Raw genomic sequence first — 13958 nt, forward strand, 5'->3', positions numbered from 1 at the left:
TGGCAAACGTAATGATAATAACTTTTGGTCATAAGAGTTAACTACTGTCAGAGTAAACCCCCCAAAAGGCTGAGGTTAGCAACAAAAGTTAAAAAAGAAGGAAATGACAGACCCCGAGACAAAACAAGGGTGAACATAGAAGCTGCCTTCCTTTACTAAGACGGGGAGGCAGCGCCAGGAGAGTTACGCCACCATATGCGAATGGATTGTGGATGCCTGGGCTAAGGTATCCGTTTTGACGATTGTCCGAGCTTTCGCGAAAGCCGGCATCATTGCGGAACAGCCCACCCGGCAACGAGACCGACTCCAACCTTGACGAGAGGGAACCCGGCATGTTCGATGGTAAAATTGCCCAGCTCTTCAATTCAGATACAGAAGATGAGGACTTCGATGGATTTTCAAATAATAATGTGAGTTCAGTTCAGTTTATTTTTGAAAGGGGACAATGCAATTTCATAAAACACATGAAGTACACATGGTTAAAAAAGCCAGAATTAGCCAGAAGGCTAGTTTTCATCTGTAGTCCCCTGGCCATGATGTAAAAAAGCAGTAAAATACATCTACAAGACATTATAATACAGGATACATAATCAAACTATACTATTAAGAGAGAATAAAACCATAATTTTTTTGATCATAACAAAAAGACAACATAACATACTTGTCTTTTAGTGTTGGCAGCTATAGGTGTTAACTAGCCACATTTTCAGTTTTTTTGTGAAGGCCTTGTATGTTGTAAGCAGTTTAACCTCCTTAGGTACTGAGTTCCACTCACCAGCGCTCCTCACTGACCAGGCTGACTTACTGAAAGTGCTCCTGCGCAGAGGAATGAGACAGTCACCTCTGACAGAGCCTCGAGTGACACGCTCAGAGCTGTTTCTTTGGCTGATGAACTCAGCCAGAGGAGCTGGGGCCAGATCATGCAGTACTTTATAAATCAAATTTAAATCTGCAAATATGTGAAGACGGTCCCAGTTTAAAAGACTGTATTTTTTTAAAATTGCACAGTGATGATAGTGCCTTGGTTTTTTATCCATCACTTTAATTACTTGTTTGTACAAAACTTCCAATGGTTTTTTTGCATTCTGACCAGCCTGGGACCAACTGGTTATGCAATAGTTAAAGTGACTAAGAATCATCGAATGCAGGTAAATTTTTGCAGCTTCAGTTGACATTTCATTCCGAATTGCACGAAAATTTGCGAGGTTTAATTTGATATTTTTACACAATTTGTCAATATGGGCTTTAAAGGAAAGCTGTGAATCAATTATTAACCCAAGATATTTGTATTGGCTGACAATTTGCATTTTTTCTCCATTAACAAGTATGTCGGGGTCAGGTGATACTCTATTTGTTTTAGTGAGATACATGCCTACAGTTTTAGAAACGTTTAGCTGTAGACAGCACTCCTGCAACCAAGTTGTGACACAGGACATTGTATTAGTGAGTTTAGCAGCAACAGTATCTTTGGAGCGACCATGAACAAAGAAAACTGTGTCGTCTGCATACATTACGCACTCTGCTTCAGAGCAAACAGTGGGCAAATCGTTGATATAAAGACTAAATAAAAGGGGGCCCAATATTGATCCCTGAGGGACTCCAGAGGTTAGCCTAAGAGACTCTGATCTGCAGTTGTTAACTGATACAGATTGTGTTCGGTCATGCAGATATGATTCAATCCAGCTCACAGCTTTGCGAGAGAAGTTAAATTTTGAGAGCTTGGTAAGAAGAACAGAGTGATTTACTGTATCAAAAGCTTTCCTGAGGTCCAAGAACACCGCCCCTACAACTCCACCCTTGTCGAGAGAAGATTTTATTTTCTCAATGAAGAGGCATGTAGCCATTTCAGTGGAATGCTTGGATCTGAAACCAAACTGCATGGCGTGGAGAGAGGGGGAGCTGCTGATTAAATAATGGACAATCTGCTCTGACACCCATTTTTCTGCAACTTTGGAAATGGCCGGAAGAATGCTTATAGGTCGGTAGTTATTCAGAGAAGTTGAGTCACCGGATTTAAAGACAGGGGTAACAATAGCAGATTTCCAGGCCTTTGGAAAGTGACCAGATGAAATTGAAAGATTAATGATTGAGGCAATAGGAGGAGCAAGAGTTGAACCTAGATCTTTGAGCATGCTCGTGTCCATTCCAAAAACATCCTTTGCCTTAGATGGTTTGAGTGAATGAATTAAATCGATAACTTTGGTCTCAGTAATATTTGTAATAGTAAAGAACTGCGTTGTAGACAATGCAGGGTATTCCTTCATTTGTTTTACTGCAAACTTAGAAGAGATTTCTGACACAGATTCAATGAAGTAGTTGTTAAAAGCATCAGCCATCACTAGAGGTTCCGTCAGGATGTTTCCATTTAATTGAATTTGCATTAGTTTTGTTTTGTTATTTTGTGTGACACCCAATAGTTTTTTAATATAATTCCAGGTTATTTTTGAATTTCCCTTCGCACTATTCAGAGCAGTAATGAAAAAGTCAGCTTTAGATTTTCTTATTTCTTTCACTACCCTATTTCTCAGTGAGATAAAGTGCTGTCTATTGTATCCTGATTTGACCGACAACTTCAAGGAATGATCGCGTTCTTTCATCAGTTTCAGAATAAATGTGTTTAACCAAGGCAGGCCATTCTTTCTAGCTTTTAGTTTAATTATCCGTGTAAATTGTATAATAATTTCTTGTATTTTGTTGGCAAATTTAGAACAATCCTCATCTAAATTTTTACCAGCGAGTAATACATCCCAGTGTACTTCTTGGATGGAATCTTGGAAATTTTGTTGTTCATGTTTTGGTATCCTATTGGATTCAGTGGTGGCCAAGGGTTTGAAGCGCTTTTTATTTAATTTTCTTGAAACCATTATAAGATTGTGATCAGACAATCCTGTGAGCATATTGTATGGCTTCAAGATCCTTTCTGGCCTATTAGTAAAGGCTAGATCAATCTGAGTTCGGGTGGAGTTTGTAATTCTCGTAGGGCCATTAATAACCTGAGTCATATCCATATCATCCATAACCCTTTTCAATTTTTTCCTAACTTTGTTAACTTCCCAATTAACATTTAGGTCACCCATTATTATCACCTCTTTTGCAAGATTGAGTTGTTTCAGTAACATTTCCAGCTTTTCATAGAAAGCGGCATTTGATGAGGGAGGCCTATAAATAACTACAAGAATAAAAGACATTTGCTGTGACAAAGAAACAGTTAGTCCAAGAAATTCTAATCCATTCTCATCTGTAACATGTATTTCATTACAATTAAAAGTGTCCTTGGCATAAATCATAACACCTCCTCCCTTAGAACCCTGTCTGTCGTTTCTAAACATTCTATAACCAGGTACAGATAGTATCGCTGAGGGCGAAGATTCATGGAGCCATGTCTCAGATAGGCAGAGGAAGTCAATATTTGAGTCAGTGAGAAGGTGATTGACCTGATCACTTTTCGTTAAAATGCTTCGTATATTTAAATGTGCACAAAGAATGCCTTTTGGTTTACGTGTTGAGTCCCATATTAATTTAGAGTTATTAACGGTTTGGAACGCCCTCCATTTCCGGTGCTTTAGTATTGCGGGGTTTGGCAGCCCCCTGTTTCTTTTATTGGCAATGTTTGCATATAGCTTTACGCTGCCAGCTTCCGCATCAGCCGTCGGTGGTGGTGGTGGTGGAGGCCCAGCCGTCGGTGGTGGTGGTGGTGGAGGCCCAGCCGTCGGTGGTGGTGGAGGCCCAGCCGTCGGTGGTGGTGGAGGCCCAGCCGTCGGTGGTGGTGGTGGAGGCCCAGCCGTCGGTGGTGGTGGTGGAGGCCCAGCCGTCGGTGGTGGTGGTGGAGGCTCAGCCGTCGGTGGTGGTGGTGGTGGAGGCCCAGCCGTCGTTGGTGGTGGTGGAGGCCCAGCCGTCTTTGGTGGTGGTGGAGGCCCAGCCGTCGTTGGTGGTGGTGGAGGCCCAGCCGTCTTTGGTGGTGGAGGAGACCCAGCCGTCGGTGGTGGAGTAGGCCCAGCCGTCAGAGGTGGAGGCCCATTGGCACACATGATAACACTTGCCTGTGCGCGGCTGGGCTTAGTCTTCGACGGAGCCGGCAGATTCAGTCACTTCGTCCTTCGTGCGCCGCCGACGAGGAGCTTCCTCCGCCGCGTTGTGACCAGCTAGCTGGCGGCACGTTAGCTCGGCGGCTAGCGAGGTTAGCCGAGTAGAAAGAGGAGGACGCGTTTCACACCGGCGGACTTCGCTGCCTCGCCAAAAGGTCCGCCGCGCCGGCCGGTTCCCTCACACCTGGGCGATGGGTTGTGCTCTGTGCGCGGCTGGGCTTAGTCTTCGACGGAGCCGGCAGATTCAGTCACTTCGTCCTTCGTGCGCCGCCGACGAGGAGCTCCCTCCGCCGCGTTGTGACCAGCTAGCTGGCGGCACGTTAGCTCGGCGGCTAGCGAGGTTAGCCGAGTAGAAAGAGGAGGACGCGTTTCACACCGGCGGACTTCGCTGCCTCGCCAAAAGGTCCGCCGCGCCGGCCGGTTCCCTCACACCTGGGCGATGGGTTGTGCTCTTCGAAGAGGAAACCGACACTTCGAGTTCATCCAGACAGAAGCGCTGCAAGTTCCCGCGCGCAGACTCACAGTGCTCCCATGAGTGTATTTTTAAATACGTAGTCGAATAAAGTTCAACCAAACTCACTGTTTTGCTTCCATTACCTTCTTTGTGTGCCTTATGTATGGCTTAAGTACAGAAATAGACCCCGTAATTGAGACTGCGCCTCACAATCCGGTGCGCCTTATGGTGCGGAAAATACGGTAGCTGAAGTAGTGGCCTTTTCTGGGCATTAATAATTCAACACCGTGTTTTTTTTAGTTTTTTTTAATGAAATTGACACATTTCTACTTACAAAGTCACTCGAAGTCTAATTAGCCAAAAATACAGGACCTTTAAATATTCTGACGATATGTGGCCTGCTCTATTATCAGCTCCCCAGTCCAATCACTGCCAGGGCCAAAGGTGTATAAAATCAAGCACCTAGGCATGCAGACTGACATTTGTGAAAGGATGGGTCGCTCTCAGGAGCTCAGTGAATCTAGGGTGGACTGGTGCACAGGCATGTTGGAACAGGAAGGGGTAATGCCCAAACTGTTTGACTGTCCAAAATCTCTGAGTTTGCTGAAGCATTTAGAGTTCACATTCACTAGTGATCAGTGTTTATATAGAAGCACATCCATCTTGTTGTTAAAAATGGGCACCAGGATAGTTTTCCTCCATTCCTCAGGCATCTTCTCACCCGCTAGAACTCTGTTGAACAAGCTGGTCAAAAACTCCATAGGCACCTCTCCTAGATGCTTCCATACGTCCACAGGAATGTCATCAGGACCACCTGCCTTTCCATTTCCATCCTCTTTAATGCCTTTCTAGCTTCCCCCTTACTAATCATTGCCACTTCCTGGTCCACCACACTTGCCTCTTCTACTCTTCCTTCTCTCTCATTTTCCTCATTCTTCAACTCCTCAAAGTATTCTTTCCATCTATTCAGCACACACCTGGCACCAGTCAACACAGACACACACACACACATACGCAAAATACATATACAGGGTGATTGAAAAGTAACTCCCTATTTTTTTTAAGTACTTTATTTCTGAACTATAATTCTTACAAGAAATTAACATGAGAAGAAAGTGTATTGCATGGAGATTTATTTAAAATTCGATATGGGCGCCAGCATTAGCCGCCAGTTTCTCAAGGCGCCTGAGAACCGCATTAACTGATTTCACAAGGAACTCTTGTGGGATGGAAGACCCAACGTTTCGTATTCGCCCTTCAAGTTCTTCCAAAGTCGTTGGTTTGGTAGAACTGACTTGCTCATTTAATCATGGAACATACACAAAATAATTGAGAAAAATATTACAACATATGAATAAATTATAAATTATTGTTCACAAAGAGGTGAACCTCGCCCCATCTTTGCTTGTGAATGACTGAGCAATTCAGGGAAGCTCCTTTTCTACCCACTCGTGGCCCCCGCCTGTTCCCAATGAGGCTGTTCACCTGTGGGCTGTTCCAAACAGGTGTTTGATGAGCATTCCTCAACTTTCTCAGTCCTTTTTGCCACGTGCCTCAGCTTTTTTGGAACGTGTTGCAGCCATAAAATTCCAAGTTAATGATTATTTGCTAAAAACAATAAAGTTGATCAGTTTGAATATTAAATATCTTGTCTTTGTAATGTATTCAATTAAATGTAGGTTGAACATGATTTGCAAATCATTATATTCTGTTTTTATTTATGTTTAACACAATGCAGCTTTGGTGGTTGTTGAGGCAAAGACTCGGAGGAGTTCGGTGAGGCCATGGAGAACGACTTCCGGACGGCTTCGAGGAAATTCTGGTCCACCATCCGCCGTGTTTTGTGGACTTGGAGAAGGCGCTCGACCGTGTCCCTCGTGGAGTCCTGTGGGGGGGGGGCTTCAGGAGTATGGGGTACCAAACCCTCTGATACGGGCTGTTCGTTCCCCGTACGACCGGTGTCAGAGTTTGGTCCGCATTGCCGGCAGTAAGTCGGGCTTGTTTCCAGTGAAGGTTGGACTCCGATGATGTGGTTCTGTTGGCTTCATCAAGCCGTGATCACCAACTCACAGCAGAGTGTGACGCGGCTGGGATGAGAATCAGCACCTCTAAATCTGAAACCATGGTCCTCAGTTGGAAAAGGGTGGAGTGCCCTCTCCAGGTCGGGGATGAGATCCTTCCCCAAGTGGAGGAGTTAAATATCTTGGGGTCTTGTTCACGAGTGAGGGAAGAATGGAACGCGAGATAGACAGGCGGATCGGTGCAGCGTCTGCAGTGATGGGGACTTTGTATCGGTCCGTTGAGGTGAGGAAGGCGCTAAGCCGAAAGGCGAAGAAGAGAAGAAGGAGCTCAGCCGAAAGCTCTCTATTTACCGGTCGATCTACGTTCCTACCCTCACCTATGGTCACGAGCTGTGGGTGGGAAAGAACAAGATCCCGGATACGAGCGGCCGAAATGAGTTTCCTCCGCACGGTGTCCGGGCTCTCCCTTAGAGATAGGGTGAGAAGCTCGGTCATCTGGGAGGGGCTCAGAGTAGAGCCGCTGCTCCTCCGCATTGAGAGGAGCCAGATGAGGTGCTCGGGCATCTGTTTAGGATGCTTTCCGCACGCCTCCCCAGTGAGGTCTTCCGGGCACGTCCCACTGGCAGGAGACCCCGGGGACGCCCCAGGACACGCTGGAGCGAGTAAGTCTCTCGGCTTGCCTGGGAACGCCTCAGGATCCCCTCGGAAGAGGTGGAGGAAGTGGGTGTGGAGAGGGAAATCTGGGCTTCCCTGTTGAAGCTACTGCCCCCGCGACCCGAACTCGGATAAAATGGACGGTAGAAAATGGATGGATGGATGGATGGAATCTCAAAATGTTTTAGATGACAGTGATATAAGGTAGAGTATCAGATACCTTCGCCAAACAGAAGCAGGCCTGCATGCGGACTTCGTAGAAACACTGTTCTTGTTCAAGGATGTCAGTGAGAGCCAGTCTGGAAGCAGGAGTTGGGAACGTTTCAAGAGCAGATATGGCCTCCTCCTAGCAAATAGGAAAAATGAAGCTAAACATTAGCAATGAAAGAAATAATTTTTTGTAGCAATAATATTCTTCAATTAACCTACCATGCATGTTTTGGGGATGTGGGAGGAAAACGGAGTACCCGGAGAAAACCCACGCAGGCATGGGGAAGAACATGCAAACTCCACACAGGCGAGGCCGGATTTGAACCCGCGTCCTCAGAACTGTGAGGCAGATGTGCTAACCAGTTGTTCACCGTGCCACCCTATATTATATTATATATCATATTATATGAATATTAATTAGTAATAATTCGTATATTAAGTATTTCATGTTGTTCTGTCAGTTTTCATTCTACTGCTTTAACTGATGTTTTAGATTTTTGTTGTGGTATCGTTTCAGTCCTAGTATCTATCAAGCTATTTTTTATCCATGTATAGTATCGAAATCAAATTTTTGGTATCATGGCACCACGACGAGTGACATAGGCTCGGTGTTGGTGGGCTGCGGCCTTTTCGGGAGATAGCTGGCTCCTGCGTTCGGCCCTGTTGGTGGTTTTGGCACCTCTGCTCTCCGGGGGTGGTGGCAGCGGCAGGTGGTGGTCTGATCCGCTTGGGGACTGGTCAGGGCGCTTTGTTGGGCTGGGGTATTGCCCTGGGTCCCGGGGAGTGGGTGGCGTCCCCCTGACTCGGTCCCCCACGGAATGGGTGCGATGACTCGGACCCCCCTTGCGGGTGGAGAGGCCGGGCCGGCCCTTCCTGGATACACCAGTTCACTAACATGCATGTGATATGGTGTTCATTCACTAATAAGTTCCATAGACACGCTATAGGCTTTAATTGCTTGTGCTGGGACCACTAACAACACAGGTTGTTATCAGGATATCAACTCACAGGTTCTTACAGGTGTTTAGACACTATAAAAGCACTCCACCACACCACTCATCAGTAGCATTGCCTTATTTCCCCACATCCTGGCCTACGCTAACCTTCTTCTGTGCTTTCTCATCTTGTCCTATTGGTTAGTTGTTACATGTCCTCAGTGGGTCCACAAATAAGAACACGCTGTTCCAGCACAAAAGGCATACAGATCCACCATTCTGCATGGCCACGCAGCTGAAAAGGACAGGAAAAAACAGGCAGAATAGTGCACCATCTGCAATGATGCAGACACTGCATTGGTCTGTCATAGAATGCAAGACAAAGCTCTTAATCTACCAGTCGATCTATATTCCCGCCCAGTCGATCGAGCTTCCCTCCCTCCCTTATGGTCACAAGCTGACCATAAGAAAAGAAGAAGATAACAGACAAGCGGCCAAAATGAGTTTACTCCGCAGGGTGTCCGGCTCTCCCTTGGCGATACAGTGAGAAGTTCCGGCATTTGGGAAGGGCTCAGAGCTGAAAACTGTAAACTCCGTAAACTGACGGAGCGGGGTCAGCCGATGATGAGGCGCATAGTGTGAAGAGGTTGCCAACTTTCTGCCGAATCAATCGATACAGACCTCCAAACCTTTTGTGGCCTTAAGATTAGCTCAAGAACACTGCAGAGAGGCTTCATGGAGTGGGTTTCCATGGCTGAGCAGTTGCATCCAAGCCATGGTCAAGGCAGGTAAGAGAATGATTTTATCAATATAGTGTATGTGGATGTCTGTATGGAATGTGGCTTGTATGGCGGCGGCAGTGCTTCGAGGCAGAGACATCTGTGTCGACCTATTTTTCAAGTATACTCATACGATTAAGACTTTTTCCCCCCCAATCCGAGTGTAATGTGCTCCTGCCTCCTGGTTTTGGTGAAGTCGGAAAAAGTAAAAAAAAACCCAAAACGACTTGCATTCATGTCCATGATGAATGTTTCAATAAACTTCACACTTGAATCTTCTCATTTAATCACATGATAATATAATAAAACAATATTTATTGTGGCTACCCGGTACCACTCTATCCATCCTTTTAAGCCCTGAAATATATTTTTAGCCTTTTCATTTCTTACTAGTGAGAGTTGGGCATCGAGAATTGATTGGAACCGGGACTAACATTCCGGTTCTCCAGGAATTATTCAAATTAAAAAATTTGTTTCGATGCCTACAGTCCGCCGACTCCGAACAAGAAAGCGGCGAAAACCAATGAAGAACGCGCACGAAGACGTGCTTCTGCCCAACGGCGGTGGCGGTGGTCGCCTCCGTGCAACACTTGGAATAAGATTATATTGTGCAAAGGAGGCTTTCACCATTTCTAGACGAGCGCCCTCTCGATTTATTGAAAAACTGAAATATCACACAGCCATAAGTATCAGACCCTTTGCTCGTATTTAGTAGTAGCACCCTTTTGAGCCAATACAGCCATGAGCCTTTTTGGGAATGAGTTTTTCACACCTGGATTTGGGGATCCTTTGTCCTTTCTCCTTCCAGATCCTCTCCAGTTTGTCAGGTTGGATGGTGAACGTTTGTGGACAGCCATTTTCAGGTCTCTCCAGAGATGCTCAACTGGGTTTAAGTCAGGGCACTGGCTGGGCCATTCAAGAACAGTCACAGAGTTGTTCTGAAGCCACTCCGTTATTTTACCTGTGTGCTTTGGGTCATTGTTTTGTTGGAAGGTGAACCTTCAGCTCAGTCTGAGGTCCTGAGCACTCTGGAGAAGGTTTACGTCCAGGAGATCCCTGTACTTGGAAACATTCATCTTTCCTGTCGTCCTGTCCCTGCAGCTGAAAAACACCCCCACAGCATGATGCGGTCACCACCATGCATCACTGTTGGGAGTGTATTGGACAGGTGATGAGCAGTGCCTGGTTTTCTCCACACATACCGCTTAGAATTAAGGCCAAAAGGTTCTATCTTGGTCTCATCAGACAAGAGAATCTTATTTCTCACCATCCTGGAGTCCTTCAGGTGTTTTTTTTAGCAAACTCCATGCAGGCTTTCATGTGTCTCGCACTGAGGAGAGGCTTCCGTCGGGCCACTCTGCCATAAAGCCCCTACTGGTGGAGGGCTGCAGTGATGGTCGACTTTCGAGAACCTTCTCCCATCTCCCGACTGCATCTCTGAAGCTCAGCCACAGTGATCTTTGGGTTCTTCTTGACCTCTCTCACCAAGGCTCTTCTCCCCCAATTGCTCAGTTTTGCCGGACAGCCAGCTCTAGGAAGGATTCTGGTCGTCCCAAACGTCTTCCATTTAAGGATTATGGAGGCCACTGTGGTCTTAGGAACCTTAAGTGGAGCAGAATTTTTTTGTAACCTTGCCCATATCTGTGCCTTGCCACAATTCTGTCTCTGAGCTCTTCAGGCAGTTCCTTTGACCTCATGATTCTCATTTGCTCTGACAGGCACTGTGAGCTGTGAGGTCTTATATAGACACAAGTGTGGCTTTCCTAATCAAGTCCAATCAGTATAATCAAACACAGCTGGACTCCAGTGAAGGTGTCGAACCATCTCAAGGATGATCACAAGAAATGGACAGCACTCGAGTTAAATATATGAGTGTCACAGCAAAGGGTGTGAATACTTATGGCTGTGTGATATTTCAGTTTTGCTTTTTTAATAAAAATTTAAACAATTCAGTTTTTTTCTGTCAATATGAGGTGCTGTGTGTACATTAATGGAAAAAATGAACTTAAATGATTTTAGCAAATGGCTGCAATATAACAAAGGGTGAAACATTTAAGGGGGTTTGAATACTGTCCATGAACACTGTCTTACTCTATTTATGGCTGTAGGTTTACTTTCTTTTTCAAAATTCACCGGTGTCCGGTGAAGTTACTTTTCGTGCCAAAATGCTGAGTTCCGTTGCAACGCTTGCTCATATCAACCAATTCAAGTGATAAAACAGTTGCAAATAACTATTTTAACAATGCTATATTTTAACAATGCTATATTTAATAAATTAATATTAAGTCAATTGGGTTAGTTCCACACACATTGTCTTTTGGTTCATAGGTTTGATATTGATACTGGTTTTCAAGAACCCTGAGTCAAATGTTCATCTTAGTCTATGCTGCAGGCTGCCAAGAAAATGGATATTCATAATTTGGACAACCATTATTTAAACCATGCAAGTCTTTTTGACCCAGCCCCCTAAAATAATCAGAATTGACAATCGTTTGCAATCGAAATGAGGAATCGGAATTGGGACCGGAATCGCTCAAATTCTAATGATGCCCAACGCTCGTAACAGTAACCTTTCAGTCCTGTCGCTAGTACCTCAATACTATTTTTTAATCCCTTCACCTACAGTACAACTCAAATGAAACTCGCTTTTGAAAGACTTTTTTAACTTGTGTTTTGATCTAATCTACTGTTAAACACTATTTGCAAAATATAAAACTAAAACCATTACCTGTGAGTATATTATATTAACTTACCTGTGCAACCACATCCCTTTCATAACGCAGCTGGTATTGCCACATGAAGTCGGCTTGCTCCAATTCTACCTTCCTCAAAATTGACATGTCTGGGTCAATCCGTATCCAGAGAAGAGGAGAGTCAGCACTTCATCCAAAAGAAGAGAAATGGACACAAAGCATTTAAGTAGTGGTTTTAAAATTTCAGGTTATATGTTTAACTTCACCATTATTCCAGTTTTGTGACGTTACATTCATAAAACATCTTATGTTTGTGAACCAAAAAAAAAAAGAAAGGATTCTATGATTACCCACTGTCATCCTCTTTCTTTGGAACCTTCCGACAGGTTTATTGACAACATTTGAGAGAATTAGAGATACTGCGGATGTATTTGAAGGCACACCTGAAACACACTGCTTCTATGTGAATTATCATGGGAAGACTTTCCCAAGCCAAGACTTCAGAAAGAGAGTTCATCCTTGGGTGGAATTTCCAGATTCATCTTGCCACATTCATCTGTTCAAACAACTGTAAGCAACTATCAACACCATAGGAATGTCCAGCCATCGTATCACTCACGAAGGAGACAGGTTCTGTGTCACAGTGAAACGAGTACTGTACTGACATGGGCTGAAAGGCCACTCTGCCAGGAAGAAGCGATTATTCAAAATAAATAAAGCCAGATTACTGTTTGCAAACTTCATTTGTGGAAACAAGTCCTGTGGTCTGACAAAACAAAAATTTAACTCTTTGGCCATAATGAGCATTGGTACGTTTGGAGAAAAAAGAGGGAGGCTTTCAAGCCTCAGAATACCATCCCAACTGTGAAATACAGGGTTGGCAGCATCATGTTGTGGGGTTGCTTTCTACAGAAGGCATTTTTGCACGTCACAAAATAGACGGCATCATGGGGAAAGAGGATTCTGTTGAAATACTGACGCAACATCTCAAGACATTAGCCAGGAATTTAAAGCTTGGGCGCAAATGGATCTTCCAAATGGACAATGAGCAAATGCATACTGTAGCGGACACGCCATGAAAAGATGACACCCAGCACCCCAGTCTCCGATGAGACTCGCTCTTCCCACCGAGATAGACAACCACGGAGTGGCGAGACTCAACTTCACATACAGACGCTAAGTGAATCACCAGCCATAATCATCAGACACAGACATTTGCTTTGGCATGCCGGCGCTAAGTGAATTACCAGCACCCGGAGCATCAAAGCAGAGACCAAAGATACCTAGTTCGCACTAGAACGCTAAATTAATTAACTTCCACCCCCAGCCATCTTGCAGAGCCTCACCAACAAAGGCAGTTCCTCCCTGCTGCGTGCCACAAGACATTTGTCATCCAGGCTGGGAGTTTGGACAGAGCAACAGTAACACCGACAGGCGAGGGAACGGCACTGCAGACGCGGGCTAATTAAACACAGTCTCTCCTGGACTTGGCTGGGAGTTAATGTTTTAAGAACTTTACATGAACGCCACTAGTGACTGTATTTCTGCAAACTTGTATGTCGGATGTCGAATCTGTTGTCAGCTGAACCAGATGAAATGTTTTCACTCCACACCAGATTGCAAATATTAGTGTTATCAACAATCACCTAATATTTGAAACATTCATTACAGGTATTGAAGCGGATGGGCGTGGGACAATGCAAAGCGGGAAAATGGTCTCGTTATCTTAAATCCAATAATTAATATTTTATTCCACTGGTTTTAAACCACGAAATAATCCCAAAATGGAAAATTAACACTCAGAGGCGGTCCCGAAGGTGGTGGGAAAGGAAGGAGGGAGGGGTAAACCACCCCCTTTTGGCTCGCTTCGGCCATAAAAGGGCCGGAACTCTGCTCTCTGTGTCAGCTCGTCTCTCCCAACCAACTTGCCGAAGACTGGCCCAGGCGATCTACTAAAAGTACAGATTAGTGCATATTTGGGTTTAAATTAAACAAATGAAATTAAGGAATCCCCAACTATATGCATTCACTACACGCTCATTCTACCAATCTCACATCACAAGTCAGTTTCCTTTGTTTGTTTTGTGTTTTTCTGTGTCGTTTCCCTGTAGATTCCCCATGTTAGAT

The 13958-nt window shown here is 44.8% G+C and overlaps 1 protein-coding gene across 7 annotated transcripts in view; it reads right to left on the reverse strand.

The window, feature by feature from the left end:
* taf2 (TAF2 RNA polymerase II, TATA box binding protein (TBP)-associated factor) overlaps positions 1–13958 on the reverse strand; it is a 107027-nt gene that overhangs the window by 26101 nt on the left and 66968 nt on the right. For all 7 annotated transcript variants that reach the window (XM_061775456.1, XM_061775455.1, XM_061775459.1 and 4 more), the window contains exons 17-18: positions 11892–12018; positions 7435–7560 (exon numbers count right to left, since the gene is read on the reverse strand). In XM_061775456.1, coding sequence (XP_061631440.1) covers positions 7435–7560; positions 11892–12018 — 253 coding nt within the window. The remainder of the gene's footprint in view (positions 1–7434; positions 7561–11891; positions 12019–13958) is intronic.

Source organism: Phyllopteryx taeniolatus, chromosome 6 (genome assembly GCF_024500385.1).
Source record: "Phyllopteryx taeniolatus isolate TA_2022b chromosome 6, UOR_Ptae_1.2, whole genome shotgun sequence".
Classification (NCBI taxonomy): Eukaryota; Metazoa; Chordata; class Actinopteri; order Syngnathiformes; family Syngnathidae; genus Phyllopteryx; species Phyllopteryx taeniolatus.